The sequence below is a fragment of the Clarias gariepinus genome, chromosome 8 (assembly GCF_024256425.1).
Source record: "Clarias gariepinus isolate MV-2021 ecotype Netherlands chromosome 8, CGAR_prim_01v2, whole genome shotgun sequence".
Taxonomy (NCBI): Eukaryota; Metazoa; Chordata; class Actinopteri; order Siluriformes; family Clariidae; genus Clarias; species Clarias gariepinus.
The window spans coordinates 18,680,598-18,699,039 of record NC_071107.1 but is presented as its reverse complement, the minus strand read 5'-3'; the positions used below and the strand labels follow the sequence as shown (position 1 = coordinate 18,699,039).

At 37.6% G+C, this 18,442-nt stretch overlaps 1 protein-coding gene across 2 annotated transcripts in view; it reads right to left on the bottom strand.

The window, feature by feature from the left end:
- hpse2 (heparanase 2) overlaps nucleotides 1-18,442 on the bottom strand; it is a 52,508-nt gene that overhangs the window by 10,427 nt on the left and 23,639 nt on the right. For both annotated transcript variants that reach the window (XM_053502959.1, XM_053502960.1), the window contains exons 6-10: nucleotides 16,250-16,297; nucleotides 13,222-13,315; nucleotides 10,112-10,218; nucleotides 8,835-8,949; nucleotides 3,475-3,620 (exon numbers count right to left, since the gene is read on the bottom strand). In XM_053502959.1, the coding sequence (XP_053358934.1) occupies nucleotides 3,475-3,620; nucleotides 8,835-8,949; nucleotides 10,112-10,218; nucleotides 13,222-13,315; nucleotides 16,250-16,297 (510 nt within the window). The remainder of the gene's footprint in view (nucleotides 1-3,474; nucleotides 3,621-8,834; nucleotides 8,950-10,111; nucleotides 10,219-13,221; nucleotides 13,316-16,249; nucleotides 16,298-18,442) is intronic.

Genomic DNA, 18,442 nt, shown 5'->3' with positions numbered 1-18,442 from the left:
TTGAAAATCCACTAGCTGTTTGGGCCCTTGATGGCACTTTCCCGGTTGCTCCGATCTCTGGTAACCATACCGAAGACCTCCCCCTCCTAATCATGAGCCACGCCCACTCGTCCCTGGTTCTTGGACGGCCCTGGCTTACCCATCACAATCCATGCATTGACTGGATAAAGAATACGATCCAGGAATGGAGTCCGTCATGTCTGGCATCCTGTCTCAGGTCAGCCCATTACCCGCCTTCTACATATCTCCCCGCTGAGGACTTCCCCGACCTGACCACCGTGCCTCCTGAATACACAGATCTTAATACACAGATAGCTCTCTCGCTACCACCCCACAGACTCTATGATTGTGCCATCGATCTCCTCCCGGGCACAACTCCCTCAGGGGGAGACTGTACTCGCTTTCTTCAAAGGAAAGGGAGGTTATGGACAGATATATTTCAGAGTCGCTCGCTGCCGGGATCATCTGCCCGTCTTTATCTCCTGCTTGGATTGGTTTCTTTTTTGTAGCTAAAAAGGACAAGATGCAACGGCCATGTATTGATTATCGCGGTCTAAACCAGATCACAGTCAAGAATTGGTACCCGCTCCCCCTTATGTCAACGGCCTTTGATCTCCCACAAAGGGGCCAATTTTTTCATGAAGCTCGACCTGTGCAATGCCTATCACTTAGTCAGAATCAAGGAGGGAGACGAGTGGAAGACAGCATTCAACACGCCATCAGGTCATTATGAATACCTGATAATGGCATTTGGTCTAGCTCTCTCTTACGTTCTCTAAAAACCTTTTTCAGTGGTCTAGCCAGGCAGAAGAGGCGTTCTATGAACTCAAGAACCGATTCACCTCAGTGCCCATCCTCACGCAGCCAGATCCTGCCAACCAATTCATACTGGAGGTTGACGCTTCGGCCTCTGGCGTAGGGGCCATACTCTCTCAGAGGTCACCAGCTAATGGTAAAGTGCATCCTTGCCACTTTTTCTTCCGTCACCAATCTGTCCCAGAAAGACACTATGAGATTAGTGATCGGGAGCTTCTGGCTATAAAACTAGCATTGGAGGAGTGCAGACACTGGCTTGAGGGGGCCGACATCCCATTTCATCTGGACGGACCATAACAATCTGGAGTACCTCAAGTCAGCCAAGCGATTGAACTTCAGGAGGTTGCTGTTTTTCTCCCGCTTTAATTTCTCCCTGTCCTACCGACCAGGTAACAAGAACACCAAGCCTGATGCCCTTTCACGTCAATTTGCCTCTCCCATATCGACCATTTTGCCACCCCACTGCCTTGTTGGAACAACTTCCTTAGACATCAAGGCCCTACCAGCCTTTCATCTGGCTACCACCCCCAGACTAATGGTAAAACTGAGAGAGCCAACCAAGATCTTGAAATGACTTTTCGCTATATGACCTCCCAAGATTCACGCTCCTGGAGTCAAATGTTGCCATGAATCGAGTATGCACACAACTCGTTACTTACAGCCTCCACAGGGCTCCCACCAGTCCAGTGCAGTCTGGGTTATCAACTCCCCCTCATTCCCCGCCCCAGAAAAAGAAGAGGTGGCAGTTCCCTCAGCCCAGGCCTTTGTTCGCCGTTGCAAAAGGACCTGGTTGCTCGCCCTTTGGATTATCGCTTGCTTTCGTATTTTGCCTTTGTGTATGACTTCGGATGTTTACCAACCTTTGATCTTGGACCATGCTTCCGGATTTGTTTGCTCTCACAGTTTGATTACGATTCACATCTGTGTGTGCGTGTATGCTCGCGGCACTTCCACTTAGGTGGGTGACGAATAAAAGTGCTTTCACTGACAACTCGGATCTTTTTGCCTCGTGCCGGAATAATCAACTGATGAGCAGACGCTGCAGCTGCGCGTGCTCTGTATTTTCTCAAAAACACAATCATCACGGGAGATTCTCCATCAGACTCTACTTCCGGGTTTTTTCAGAATTCTGTCTACGTCATTGACCAAGCCCCTCCATGTCATCGGGGATTCCCCTCTGAAATCTCCAAACGCTTAACAAGCCACCACATCAACACACTGCCAGCTCTGCCAGGATTGTTTTATTTTATACATAAAAAGAAACGCTTTTACATTTTACATAAACATTAAAAGCTTTTTGTGTCTTGAGTCTCCTTTTGTGTTCAGTTATTCTCTGGCTCCTGACACTATCCTTTGCTGAAAACCTTTATCCCATGATGGCCTTTATCCCATGATGATATCCTGATGGCAACACCCTCATTCACAGGGCTTGCGGCCTCAACAAATAGATTGATGGGTATAACAATGATGTAAATCATTCGCTTTGGCAGTGATTAGATTACAACATAACTAAACACCTATAAAAGACATTGGACCTATGTCACATAGCACCCTGCAATACCATCATCCAAACAGTATTTTCCAAAGAATTTCTTTAACATGCTCTAAGAGACATCAAGGTACACTGATTCTGCTTTGGCAGCCTGCGGTGGCCCAACATCTTGCTGTGCCTACAGAGACACATTAGGTGGGTTTTTCTTTTCAATTGTGAAAAGAAAAGTTCCAGCATATGAACTGTATTCAAACACATTAACATGAGTACACTTTCTCTGTGTGTGTGTGTGTGTGTATGTGTGTGTGTGTGTGTGTGTGTGTGTGTGTGTGTGTGTGTGTGTGTGTGTGTGTGTGTGCGAGTGTATTGCTATGTATGCCCTCAACTTTCCTCTTTCTTTATGAATATACTGCCTTGCTCTAAGGATTTTATGGCCATAAAATAGCATAGAGTTTAGTGATGGTCAAAATTCTACAACGAAGCATTACAGAACATTAAAACACCACACTATTAAATTTTATATAGTTTTATTGCAATAATGAGAAAACAAGCAATTTCGGCCAGGGGCCAGGAGGAAGCTTGTAACTGAGCTGAGACGGGACACGGACTGTGGTCAGTAAGTCTACACTGTTGCTGACAAGCAAGCAAGCCCTATGTACATCATCCTGGAGATAAATGATAATCATCAAAGGGGATGGAGGCATTTTTTATCTGTTCTAGAGACAGATACTCCTATTGTCCTAATACTGGGATGCTGGGATAAAGGGTTCTAAACTCTTTCAACAACTTTGTGACAGTAGAAAAGGCCCATGCATACATGATAATTGATACTTGTTCATTTTTATGGGCACTCACTCTGAACGGGGGTGGGGGTTGGAGGGTCTGGAGCCAGGAATTTATGTTCTTGAGCAAAAGCAGATATAACATACAGCGTTAACCACTATGGATGAACCTTTTTTCGCCAGTCATTGATATACTGGCATAAATAAACTCACATCACTTAAACATAATAATTTGATGAGGAAATACAGTAGGTAAGAGTTGACCGCTACATCTCATTCCAATATATTGAGCATATTGTGTTAAAAAAAAAACTAATCAGAAATACAAAAATGTGTTTTAGTACATTGTGTAAGCACTTAATAGGGATACACTAGTAAACCTACTTGGTAAAGCTTGTACAGTGGGCATAGATGCGTAACTTGTCCCGGATCACTTTCCCAGGACGCGGCTTTCTTTGGAGCCCAGCAACTTGTACTGCCAGCACCCTGGGACCCACCAAATGCTTAAAAAGCAGTGACAGCCAGTAATCCTACAAAAACAACATACACATATGCCACATGTTACAAAAAATGACCTAGTGACTTATTTGTACAGGAACCAGCACGTCAACACACGTGTTAGGTTAATTTATTCTGCTCTATGAGGATAATAGTAAAGGTCAACATTTAAGAATAAAGGTGATTTTTATGCAGGAAGATTAGAGCTCAAATACAAAGAGCAGACACTCTGTTTATTTGACTGCAGGTGGCAAGCTATTCATCCTGCTGTATTTCAAATCTGAAAGAAAATTAGTGCGGCAAGATTGACATATTTGCCGGAAATTACAGATGAAAAGTGTGAAAAACAAATAGAGAGTCACAGCTTGTGCCATTCTCATATTAGCCTCCTCTGCTGGAGGGACGGAAAGCAATGTGACGACTGAGCTCTTTTATCCTCTGGTTAAACAAGCCCACCCATGCCCCAAGCTTTTATTGCAGAAGACATTTTCTTGGACAACCAATTGGAGTAATATATCTACAGGTAATGTTTGGAAGCTTTTCCTGTTATATGCATGGAACAACAAGAAAAGGAGCATTTCTCTTTTCACTACAACAAAATACTTGACTTGATTCAAGGCACTGTGGTGAACATTTGCTATTCATGTCATGTCATGTCAATGAAGACAACTTAATGCACTTTTTTACTTTCCTGTGAATATATAACGGTGTAAACAAAAGATCAAAGAATATGTTCTTCTCAAATCTATTACAGGACACAATCTACTAGCTGTTAAAGAAAATAAGCACTTTGTTAGTGAATGATGTTGCAATTCATCTAATTAGGTCTAAAAGTTGACAGAAACACCAAAATCCTACTAAATCAATTTAATTAATCTTATTTACAACCAAGAACAAATGTAAAAATCACAACTTGCACTTGTGTGCCACGGATACTAAAAAAGTATTACTTTAATCTCTTTGACAAAAGTATGAATAGCAGGAAGTTCATGTGTGTCTTTTTAAAAATTTATAGCCAAACACAATATGCTGCTATAAAGCATTTTGTATTCAAAAGTGGCCAATGATTAAAGATATATACAAGTAGGACAGAAAGGGTGTACAATGAATCATCCCTGTCAGTAACCGTCTGGTAACTGTCCTTGAAAAAATCGTATTACTTTCAATTTTAACACCTAACTGAAAGAATTCAAAGCAGAATATGTGAATCAGGAAGTTCCCATGCAATCCCGCATATGGGATCATTTAAAGGCTTCTTTTTCAGGGAAACATTAACTTAATTTGCTCCGGCAACAACTACTCTATAGGATCTGCTATGACTAAAAGGACAAAAGTTTCAGCATTAGGACAGTCTCTCTGTACTCCACATGTAGTATATACCGCTCACAATAAATAAATACTGTATATAAACTGCGTTTTGACGCAGCAGGTATAGCAGCGGAGCTACCGCCTCACAGCTCCTGGATTCCTGAGCAATTGATGCAAAGTTTCTGTGTATAATCTCCCCATGGGTTTCGTTCATGTTCTCTGGTTTCATCTCACCATCCTAAAAATAGCATGGTAGGTGAATTGACTTCCCTAAACAATCCCAGGTATGAACGAATCCATGTGCACTTTGTACCATCGGCAACCCATACAGAATTCATTCCTGCCGCTCACCATAGAATAAGCTCTGGAACCACCCTTAAAGAAAAGCAGGGACTGAACATTTATATGTTATGATTTCTGCAAAGATGGATGGCCAGATGGCTGCATGCATCTGCCAGTGGGCATTAGGAGTGTGGAAGGTGTGTTGGACAGCAATTCCCAGAACTATGGTACTAATAAACCTCAGGAATTCCTACATCAAGAGAGTCTTTCCCACACAAAGACCTTTGTGAGTATTTGTGTGCAGTAATTTAATTAATAGAATTTCTCATCTAAAAAACCTGTAAAATAAAAAACTATGTAGTAAGGACATAAATATGGTCGAGAATTCTGGACATTAACACTGATGTGCGATTTACTATAGTAATATATAAATGCAGTGGAATATTGAGAAGACCTGCATAGAGCATGTTATATGTAAAAAGTCAGTAATTTATTAATTCATTCATTTATTTTCTCTAGTAAATTCTTTAATCCTGAGCACAATTGTGGTGGGTCAGAAACCTTCTTATCAACATTAACAAACAAATAAGCTTTAACAAAAAAATAATCTGCAATGTCAGAAAGATATATTACATATATATTAATTGGTGTTTGTTATGTTGGTAAATAGACCCACAATGACTAATGTTTATTCAATCCATGACTAAAAGGTAGTCCACATAAATAATGAATAAATATGGCATTTACTTAAATGTTAAAAAGTAATTATGGGAATGTGCCATTAAGAGTTTTGCTAGATACTTAAAGCATTTTATTTATACTGAGGATTTTGGATCCCATTTTACTATTTTGTGCATTCGCAAATACAGTAGATTTTTGGCTTACCTGATTTATTATTTAACAAACCGTCCTTAAAAATAGCACGAACTTAAACAATCATTAGCTACTTTGTTAGTTTTTTTTATTGTAGATCAATGGTTATGTCCATGGCCAGTTTATGTTAACTAATGCATTAATAATATAAGATTAAGAATCTTAGATTAAAGCATTACCTAAATTTCCTTACAGTTCACACAACTGAGTTTATTTAACACATGAATAAATCCTGATAAATTTAGTACACCAGTAAGACTGCCAGATATCTTAACATTAATGAGTCTCAACGATGACAAATTATGACAAGAGTTATCCGACAAGCATTGTAGGATTTTATAGCCAAAAAATATAGAAATGGGAAAATAGAACATTGTTGGCTGAGGGGCTTGGAAGAGGATTTCAGTGTTTTTTTTTAGGTGGGATGGAGAAGAATAGGGAGAGATATCCTGGACTAGCACTGCAGGACTGACTAATGATTAACGTGAATGCGTCTGGACATAAATTTCTCCTCCTGCCCGACAGGTTGGGCCTGTTGCGAATTCTCACAGTGGGAAGTCTGGCAGTCACCACAGACGCCCAGCTATGTTTAAAGCATTGTGATCGCAGCAGGAGGTGGTTCTTCCCAGCAATGACCGGAGATATTGAACCAAGGAAAGGAAAAATGACTTTCCAAAGAGAAAAAAAATGAAGATGATTTCATGAAAGAATGAGGAATACATTTTTGCCGGATGTATAGACAAATTTCTGTACGATTTTAAAGAATAACCATGTACAGTATAGATGGACTGGATTAGAATAACTTGGAATATTACAAGTTCCTGTGGAGAGGCTAACAAATTGTAGTTCAGAACATCATTCAGACAATATTTTTTTTGGCGTTTCAACATATTTTCTTATTAATTTTAAGTTTTATGACCTAACAGTACTGTATGTCAACAGTAAATTCTGCAACGTGTTCCTTATGTTGACATAAAGCTGCACTGATTTAGGTTTAGCTGCAGGACAACTATTATAAAACATGGGTTCATCCTGAGAAAGTAAGTCCACAAGTTTTGTTATAATTTACTGCTATCGAATTAAAATCCTCTGAATAAATAATAAAAAAATGTTATTCTGCCAGCAACAATACAGTGCAAAAATACAAATACAATACACAAAAACTGTACTCCTTCTGCTAACTTTTACTATTTTTGCTAGTCAACACTAGAAATCATTACTGTGAATTCAAAATAATTTTTTTAAGGCTTTATACAACAGTCGAAATAAAAAAGAAGAGAATATCAAAACATAAAAGCCCTTCCTTAGTTTTTCAGGACTGTTCAAACAAATCCATATAAAACAGTTGAGTGATGAAGCAAAGGAAAGGAGGAAAAGTCACCATAAAAGAAATAAGCTTTTACCCTAAGGCATTGTACTATGGCACTTCAATTCTCTGAGCCTTTTAAGCTGTTTTATAGCAAAGGCGCGGTAGGAGTTCACAAAATGAAATTGAATTTTAATTGAAGTCTTCTGTTTGCTCTGTCTGTGAGGCTCACCGCTAGAAAATGTGTAAGACTGTAGTACACAGTATGGTAGCTAGAGCCAGTCTGACCTGCTAACATAAAGAAGCTGAATGTCATTGTAGCTGCAACCTGTGGAGTGGCTCAGGCTCAGGTTGCATGTCTGTTGGTACCTTGCAGTCACACACACACACACACACACACACACACACACATACTGAAGCATACATGTTTAGGAGCAGTGGAGTTGGGGGCAGGTGACACTGTCCTGGGGTATTTGACAGAGGGTTAGAGTTTCAGTGCACCTCACATCAGCTGCCCAGTATTCAACACCATTAAACACCTTTCATCTTGGCTAATAGGTCCCACGGGAAAAGGCTGCAAAGTGTCTAGGCATCAGACTGAAATGAAACTGTCTCACACACTCAGCTTATGTGGCTGAAAGGGTTTCACAAGCCACAGAGAATAGCTTAAGGGTCTATAGCTTTTATTACCATTGTTATTACTACACTAATTTATTTGCCCTCAAAGTTGACATTGTCTATTTTTTATACTATGGAACTTTTCTGAGTATAAATTAAGTCTGCCTCAAGTTATCATTGTCATCATTGAGTTTTAAAATATGGGTTTAATTCTCGCCTCTGGTCCTGTGTGTGTGGAGTTTGCATGTTCTCCCTGTGCTTAGTGGGTTTCCTCCTGGAGCACTGCTTTCCTTCCACAATTCAAAGACATGCGCAGTACAGTAGGTTGATTGGCATTTCCAAATTGCCCATATTATGTGAGTGGGTGTGTGATTGTGTCTGTTTGAGCTCTGCAATGGGTTGGCACTCCATCCAGGGTGCACCCTGTCTTGTGCCTTAAATTCCCTAAGACACCCCCACATCTATACACAGGATAAGTGATATAGATAATGGATACATGGATGAAATTTGTATCCAGTTGTATCACAGCTTCAACACTATGTAATTTGTATAAAACAGTGAACCAATCAAACTGAATTGTTGCATTTATATATCAAAGACTTCAATTTCATTTCAATTTAATCATAAGATAAACAAATGCGTTATTTGTTAATAACTTGGGCTGACTATATCATAATGTGCATTTCTCACTCACTCATCGCCTATATCGCTTTATTCCGTATACCTACAGTACTCGCAGGGACCTGGAATCTATCCCAGGAGACTAAGGTCATGAGGCGTGCTACACCCAGGATAGGGTGCCAATCCATCGCAGGGCAAAAATGTGCATTTGTAAAATGATAATTAAATTTTAACTTACCGGTAAAGGATTGAATTGCTGGTCCACTAGATGGCTGTAACCATAGTCAAAAAAAGAATGTCGAAGTACTACATCAATTCCTTGCATTGCAGAAATGCCAAGAGTGTTTAGCCACCTAAAATAAAAGGGGGGAAAAAAGAATGTCAATTATTGTGCACATCATGATATATAAAATACAAAATAAGTTTAGCAACTCAGGATTAAGGCATCTTACCATTTATTACATCCATATTTTTTTTATAATCCATTCATTTATCCCATATATACTGTATACCACTGGGGACCAAAGAGTCACTGGGGCCTGGAATCTCCCTCAGGGGACTTACACCCTGAATGGGGTTTCAACACTTGAAATATACACCACAGCCCAATTTGGAAACACCAATCAACTTAAATTGGACTTTGAGAGGAAACTGGAGTTTTTAAAGGAAACCCACCAAGCACTGGGAGGACATGAAAACACAAAACACAGAGAGTGTGATTTCCTAACCCTAGAGGTACAAGGCGACAGTGTTAACCAATAAGCCAACAAGCTGGCCTATTTCTTAAAATAAAAACAATAAATTATAAAAACAAGTCTACTTGTAGCAATTTGTGTATTAAAAACCAGTAGCTACCAATACAAGTATGGTTACTCTTGTTACTAATCTGTATGCCAGAAATACCCATATAGTATATTTCAAACAGGAAGGAAGCTATTGAAGAAAAACTGTTTCAGACATAACCTTGCCTGGACCTTGACCCAGTTTGGATCAATTCAAGATTCTATTCAGCTCAATTGCTGGTTACAAAAAAAAAAAAAAAAGATAATTGTAAAAGAAAAAACAAACACATTAAATCACTATTTGTAGGAAAACCGTACGTACAATAATCTTGGACAGGCTCACATATAAATAAACCAATGGCAAAGATCATTGTTGTGAAAAGAAAATGAGATTAAGATCCTGAACTCATCAGATTAATATCTTTGCACGACAAAAAAACGGAACAGATATTTAATCTTGCTGTGACCCAGTTTGGATCAAATTCAGAATTAAATCCGTTCATCTTATAATAATTTTTTTGTGGTAACCATAAGCCTCCATTACTTATACAAATGATAAGTATACTAAACAAAATTTAGGAAGAATTCAGGAAGTAACGGTACAATGTAGCAGTAGTATTTGGATGAACTAAAACAGAGTTAAGAAAGAGAGTTTATTTTGGACAAATCAGCTGTGCAGCTGGCTTAAAATCACAACATTATTAGCTTAATTGGATGATGGTATGTTACTTACAATAGTCCAGCTGCAAATGTGTCTGACAAATTACTGATGCCTCCAGACCATGCAGGACCAACTCCTCCCAACCACACCCTCTTCTCAGGAGCATGCATCTTTACGATCTGCACAAGAGGGAAAAAATTACATTCATTAATATAATAAATATTGTAAACAAAGATTCAAATATATATTAAGTTTGAATACACTTAGGTATTCACAGATGCATCTTTCTAGAAGCATGCTGAAGCAGCTTTGGGCTTCAGAACAGCAACTGTTTGCCTGGACATAGATTCTGCAGGAGAAACATTGCACCATACGGAAATAATTGCACTGCACATTTGCTGTAAATTGGACAGCTGTGTGGACTTGCTGTAAATAGTGTGTTCCACCTCCCCCCAAAGATGCTTCACAGGGTTGAGATCTGGAGACTATGCAGAGCACTGAGGCAACAAAACTCTTTGACACATTCCTGAAACCATGTGGTGGTGCTGTGACATGATGCAGTATCGTATTGGATTTGTTGATAAACTAGCACTAAACCTGGTCAGAAACAGTGCTAAGATACACCATGTTGTTCACCATTGTTTAGTAAAAGGGGTAATAATGTGTGCAGGGAAAACACTCACATATCACCTGCCTGAACTTTTCACATCAAACAGGCTTCAATTTGGTAGGGAGAATAAAGAAGGAACTTTAAAGGGACTTTGGAGTAGTGAATAAAAGGTCATGTGGTCTGGTGATGCAGATTGATCCTATTCCAGAACAATGGGTGCATCAAGGTAAGAAGGGAAGCACACGAAGCGATGCCCCATTTTGTCTAGTGGCTACTGTACAAGCCTCTGGACACAGCGGTATGATCCATGGTTGTTTTCACGGAACAGTGATTTTCTGGCTTTTACTCATTTTGGCAAGTACTGTTTCTCTGACATGCAATTCTGTCTATAACCAAATATTTAATTAGAAAACCACTATTTCACCTTATTATAGAGTCTTTAAACTTCCCCACCACAACAGGTGGTAGTCACATTTTTTAGCAAAAGTTGACATACTGTGACAAGCCAATCACATTTCAGTCCTTCTTTCTGTCCTGTGATCAGTGTATTGGAACTGTCAATTTTGAGAAATTGTGGCTGCCAAAAGTGTGCTCAATGAATTCAAAGAATTTTTGGAGAATGTTAAAACCAATAACATACAAGTATGCATTGCTTGATGTCTTCATGTTCTATAAAACAGGACATGCAATTTGGTTGTTGCGTGAACACTATGTTATATACTTAACCAAGATGCTGTGACCATGGTAAAATTAAGTTGTAGTACAAACTTCTCAACTTCCAAATTGATGTTTATCTTTTTCTTCTGCTATTGGCTGCATTTGATAGTCATGGCGCACTTTTTCTGAAAGAAAATGCACATACTGCGTGTAGAAAGCTATTTCATATTTATTTATTATTATTATTATTATTATTATTATTATTATTATTATTTTAAATATCACAAAATTCATTCTGATATAACCAAAATTTATTCTGATATAACTTTAATATAATATTTGCCTTTGTGATTTTTAAAACCCTTATGACTAAAAAAAAAAAAAACAAGAAAAAGTATCCTTTATTAGTCTTTTGGCATTATTTAGGACACTAGCTTTTCTTAAAACTGTAAAAATGTATTTTGCTTTCGAACTGTTCAATTGGTTGTGTCTAGGCTTGGCAACATACTAGTGTGGTAAAAAAATAAAAAAATAAAAAAATAAATAAAGTCTGCTGACAACCACTATGTAAAGACCAGGTTAACCCATCAATGGACATTTTTCCCTGGTGGCACAGTTATATTCCAGGAATTGTGGAAGACTGGTTATGAGAGCATGAGGAATCATTTTCACACATAAATTGCCCTTCATACTGCATACCATAATGAAAGCTAAATGCAGTGAAATAAAATCTGCACGACTTTTTCTTTCTTTCTGGCCAGTCAGTGCAGTTATTAGAGCCCACATAGTATACAGCATATAATGTAGTATAATCATGTTTTCAAGTCATGTACAGTATCTGCCTTCTATACAGTATATAGAGTGATGTTTTTATGGTGTTTCAAATCATAGTGTTTACAATCCCAATTTTAATTTAATTTTATGTAAAATCACTAAAAGTGATTTTACAAAGTCATAACAAGAACAAAATAAATTAATGTTGAAGTTGGCATACACTCAGAATTAAGGATTATGCTCTATCCAGTGTTAGTGTTAAATAAAACTTTTTTTACATATTGTACATGCTGTCAGAGAAGCATAAAATATGAGCTGACTTCCATTATAGCTGGCAAACATGTTTGATGCTTTAAAACACACCAAACTTTTAAGAATGGGGAAAAAAAAAACTTTTAGGACCATATACATTTTCTTATTTGCCAGAATGTGGCCATGAGCCTAACATATCATCTTTTTGGACACATCTTTATATGTGAATATGACATGACTAATTTGACAAATGTGTCTTTTTAGAGATTGGCTAAAAGAAACCCCTGACCTTAACTCATGTTCTGATACTGGTTACGAATGAACTTCAAAAGAACAATGAAGGCTTTTATTTATCTTAATGTTTGTAAATTGAGTCAGGTTTTTTTTTCTTTTTTCCCTTTATTGGGAACACTCATCCAGATGTGGGCCCCACAAATGTAAAATCTGATACCTGTGTATTTAGAGATAAAGAGTCATGGGAGATTGCTTTCTTTTGAAACCCAGCAGAACATAGCCCCAGAGGAGCTGTTCCTAAAACAGCTAGGGTGTGATGCGGCACAGAAACAAATGAAGTAAGTTGAAACCCTACCTTAATACCCCACTCCCCTATTATGCTTCCCTTAGCAATAGCCCACCCTGAATATGGCTTGTTTGGATGCTCCACCAAAGGGAAGAGGCACAATGGGATAATTAAGAAGCAAGGAGCTAATAAGTACAAGTGGGAGTTTACTACCTCTGAGTGCCAGACCATAACAAATCTAGGTCTATGGTGCTAGAGAAGAACACAGCAATAAAACAGCATCCCACAACATACTTTCCCAGTAAAACAGGAACAACAAACAGATATAACCTAATTGCAAACACTACAGAGACGTGCAGAAAATCTCACCTTTAACACCTTTGTGATCTGGTCTGTTAGTGTGTCCAGAAGACGTGTTTTCAAAAAATCTTCCACTTTAGTCACACGCCGATCGATGTAAAAACTGGAGACCAGAGTACAGCCCAGTAAGAATTGCATCATCACATTATTCAGAATAAAATGATGTATAAGGGTCAGCATAGGAAGGGAAATATGAAGATAGATGAATACATTATTAGTAAAAACAGGTACAAATAATAATTTTTTGTTGGTTTCTTTGTTTTAAGAAATCTTTCATGAAGGGTGATTAAGATTAACAGTGTAAAGATGTATTAAAGATGTTTAGAAGACAACCAAAGACCACACTCATTAACATGAATGCTCTGCATTTATAGTGTTCATTTATTCAACTTTAGGAACGGCCTGAACAGAACCACATCCTCCCACTGCTGCATTTATTTGTATTTGCTAAATATACCTCTACTGGTTTCCAGTGTTTTCAGATTTTTAGTGGTAGGGCTCATGTACCAAAAAAATACATGATTGTGGCATTGCTAGACACCCTGAAACCATGCTCAAAAAAGCTGGTTCCCCAAATCACTGTAAAATTAAAATAACTACAGGAGAGAGTGTTTAAATGTGACACTCACTCTTCCATTTAATCATGACCTCTGTATTGTAATGGTACTGGGAATCTCAACCAAGGTCAGCCTGCCGAAAAGCTAAAAGATTTAGAATGTGAAGTATATTAAGATGTCAAGATAAATAGCCTAAAAAGATACAGAGTTCCTTTTAGTTAACTCTGTTCATGTCAAGTTAGAACAGGTCAGACTGAAGTATTGATGGCGCTGAACATCTGGTGAATGAACCAGGAAAGCAGGAGGCTTCTGTGAACTCTTATTAATCAAACCATTTGAAAGTCTTTGAGAGATAAAGACCTGCTGAACATGTGTTGACACAGACCCTCACATTTTACAGTCTCAGTGGGACTGAGGCTGTGCAACTGTAGAGTCAACCAATCTTCATAATCCTTACATTTCAAACATCACTTAACATGCATTCAACATCAATTCCTCATTATCTTTACTTTGTGTCTGTGCATTAAGCATTTAAGGATCAGGGTGTATGTTAAAGTAAGGATCAACCTACATAGTTTGGCCATATTTTTAACATATTGTACATTTTTATAATAGAAAAACTCTGGATAACTGAAAAATGAAAGCCAAGGACAGAGGGAGAGAAAAAGACAGAGAGCTAAGAAAAAAATGTTAATACTTTGCAACTGTTTCATGACACACTGAAAAATAGTGAGTCTTTAAGAAAGAGAGAACAGAAAATTGTTGATACTGAATATGAAAAGCTCTGCGGTTATTCTCAACAGTATATTGTGTTACTTAAAATTCAAGTTTAAAAAAAGATGCCAAAAAGGATGTTTTTGTCAAGCAAATACCTAAGTTAAATACAGTATGTGCTGTATTTCAGTAGGTCATGAAAGGTGGTAGTCAAGGTGTTCCAGCTGTATAAAAAAGTTTATAATCCTAAAGGTAAATGTGTTAAAGCATATGGTTTAAATTTGTCAGTGTGTGTGGTGTGTTTTTAATTCCAAGGACACAGCTTTTTTTTATCCTGTTTCCCCTATTTAGAGCTAACCTCTGGATTAATGACTCTACCCTGGTAGTTTAGGTATATATCTCTCCAAACCTACTGCCTCTCTAGAGACACACATTACCTAACTGAGGGGATTCGCAATTCCATATATGTTCTGTAATTTGAAATTGTGTATACATGTAATGCAGAAATCATAAGCAGATCACACCTCATCTTTTTAAGAGAAAGGGCAATTTCCTGGACAAAAGTAATATAATATATATAATATTCTGATAACCAATTTAGATGGAAAATGAAATCAATGACAAAATATATGTCCATCTCATTTTACAATAATAAAAAATGTTTCAAAATCTGAACATACACTAAACAATATGTTGATAATAAGGGCCAGTTAAGCAAATGGAGAAGGTGGAGCCATAACTGTTCTTAGGGTTTATTCAAAGATCAGGTTATTCTCTGCATATCCATGTGGTTTTCTTTCCTAGAAGAAACATTCCAGCATATGATTTGGCTACCACTAGGTGTAAAATTGTGTGCAAATACATGTGTGCACAGTGCCTTGAGATAGACTGGCATCCTATAAAGGTTATATTGCTACCTCATACTCAGTTTTCTAAGGATAGACTCTGAATTCACCACAGTCTTGACCAGATGCTTAGTGAAAATGACTGATAGCAATTCCGTTGAACTAATTACAACCTATTTAAGTTTCAAAATGAAGTCTACCGCAATTACCTAACACTATTCTTGGTTTTTATACTAATGAAATCCAACCATATGAACTATAACTACAATATGAATCTTTTCACACAAATGGTAGCATATACTGCCCATGGGAGCCTGAGAAATGTTGGAATATTTCCCTTTTCCTTTTCTTTTTCCTTTACTTTTTATTGGCATAGACATTCTGCACAATGTATTGTTTAGAAATAAACAAAATCAACCAACAAAACAGATGTACCATAAACCTATGTGTCACTATACAGAAATGTAAAAATAAATGTTTGATTTTAGCTAGCTTGACTTCTATAGAAACCAGATGCAGACAAGGGTAAATGATTTTGCATCACATTAAAGTAATTGTTCCTAATGTGATTAGGAAGAAAGGACTAAATTAGGTGTGCATGTTTTTGGAGGGAGTGTGTACTTTCTCATCAAACAGGTGTCAGCAATTATGGACAGAGGTATACAGAGCAAGTGGTTAGAAGCAGTTTTGGATTAGTAGTGGTGATTTTGTGATGTGAAATAGTTGTGGAACAGTTCTATATTACCATGCTGTACATTATTTAAATCTAAGGTTACAAATCCAAACTGTTGTACTTGGGTATGCATCTAAAAAGTTGACTTTAGAGGTAATGCCCTAAAGGGACATTTGTAGGTCTGTTTTCCATTGCTCTAGTGAGAAAACTGCAATTAGAATAGAAAAATTAAAGGGTAAAATACCTACTGTTGCCACGTAACTGCATCAACAACAGATCCACCGTTCTTCATGAACCTGTGAGACAAATAAAAAGGGTATTCGCTTGGTGAGTGCAAATATAGCAGAGGAAGTATACATTATTTATAGCTGCTTTTCCTGTCTGTGATGCAATTGTAAATGGCATAGGCAGTGAATGTCAAAGCCAGCTAAGACACACTCACATGGGGAACTTGTTTATAAGGCCGATGGTGGGTGATCGTTCAGCCAGTGTGTAAACCAGCTTTGAACAGATGTCAGTTGACAGTTTAGCAAAAAAATCTGCACAATCCTTTTTTGGCAACATGTTTCACTCTAAGAAGGCCTCTATTTCTAAACAGTCATTCTGATGAAAGAAAAGCAAAAGTGTGATGTGTGCAGTAAAACTGTTCACACCTTCATTTTTTTCCTCTCCAAAGTCAGCGTAACCAGGCAGACCTTGTTGTCTGAAGAGCTTTGACAGTTGTTAACTTCCAACTAAACTCCAACTTTTAGCAACACAGGGTGACATCTATTTCTAAAAAATGTCTTTGGCAAACCACTTGTGGTTATTGGTCAAAGGTTCATCACTGTTAGCCAAAATTTCATTGTAGAAACTACATGGGAAAGGAAGAGTAGGTCAGATATGGTATTAAAAAAAAAATTTAAAGTGAAGAGGCCAAATATCTGGCAGGCATCTAAAGACCGCAAAACTATTAAGGTTCTGAGTTTCTTTTTCCCTTCTGTGTGTTTTCCCTCAGAGTGTCCTTATAATTGCTATAATTTTAGTTCATGGCCAAGAAATTATGACAGAATTTGTGGAGCAATTAAGCAAAATTACTTGTCTGCATCATGCAATGCACACAGACAAGTTGCAATCAAATGTACACTTTGTTTAACTGCTACATAGAATAACAATATGTTGCAGCTATCAACAAATTACCTATAAAAGAACTAGAAGGCTTAACGTTATTTTACTGTACTTTATTTTGATGTATTCGCTAAAATTCTAAAAGAGTAAAACTGAATGATTTCTTTTTGATCGCATAGCCAAAATGTGCGGACATCTGCTGCCAACAGCCTCTGATTATGTGCAGGAGGCATTCATGCATGTCACTTCCTAACAAGGCAATGACATATTTATGTGTGGCTTGGTCATGTCTGTACACCAATCAATTACCTTAACAAACTCTTTCTGTCTCCAAATGGTCTCATTACCAGACATGTTAAAGTCATAGCCAATTGCCACAAAACACACACACACACACACACACACACACACACACACACACACACACACACACACACACACACACACACACACAGACTCACACACAATACTCTCTTAGTACAGTAAAAAGTCATTGAACAATGATGTTTTTTTTCATACAAATCAGCAATAATCACAGTATGGTTGATGATATGAGTTTTTTTCTTCCCATGGCAAAGCTACAAAAGAATAGGCAGTTTAAATTAGTGTTCAGACAAAAAAAAATCCTGTCCTTATGCACATAAAAACAAGCCTTTTATATCTGATAAATATACCAATAAAACTTTATATATTACCTCAAATCAGTCTATGAATAACATTTGAACATCAAAAAAAGAAACAATGTTTTTCAGTATGTAAAATATTCATGCAGAGGGATTTATAAGGAACAAAGTGTGATTGCCTTGATTTGGAGAGCAGGGATTATGCAGGTGGAATATTGCTCAGCCACACTATCAATCGAGTGACACTTCATTTAGCTGACCGAAGATTTCCCTGGTGCAAGGAGCGCCAGCAATAACCCACTGGGAGCAACATAAACATGGTTGTGATATGCTCCACTATAGAGACCGAAAGTCTTACAAAGCATCAACAAAGACAAAATGATGAAGGCTTCTTATATGATCCTATATGATCAAATAACTTCTTTTATGTAATTGAGAAAGAATTCAAATTACACAAAATAAGTTATTTGGGCAAAACATCTTGTATATAAATTCCCAGTTCTGTGAAAGAGTCACTAAGATGAAATAGTCCTGTTTCTTGTGGAACTGTATAAAGCATGTAAGCTTACTTTTAGCTGTGATGCAGTGGTACTTGGCCTTATTGCTTCCCATGATGTTTTGTAAATTACTCGGGTCATACTGTGGGCAGTATAAGCATGAGCCAGGTTTCTTTCTCTTTAAAACTTAAATGTATTTTTTTAACACCACTAT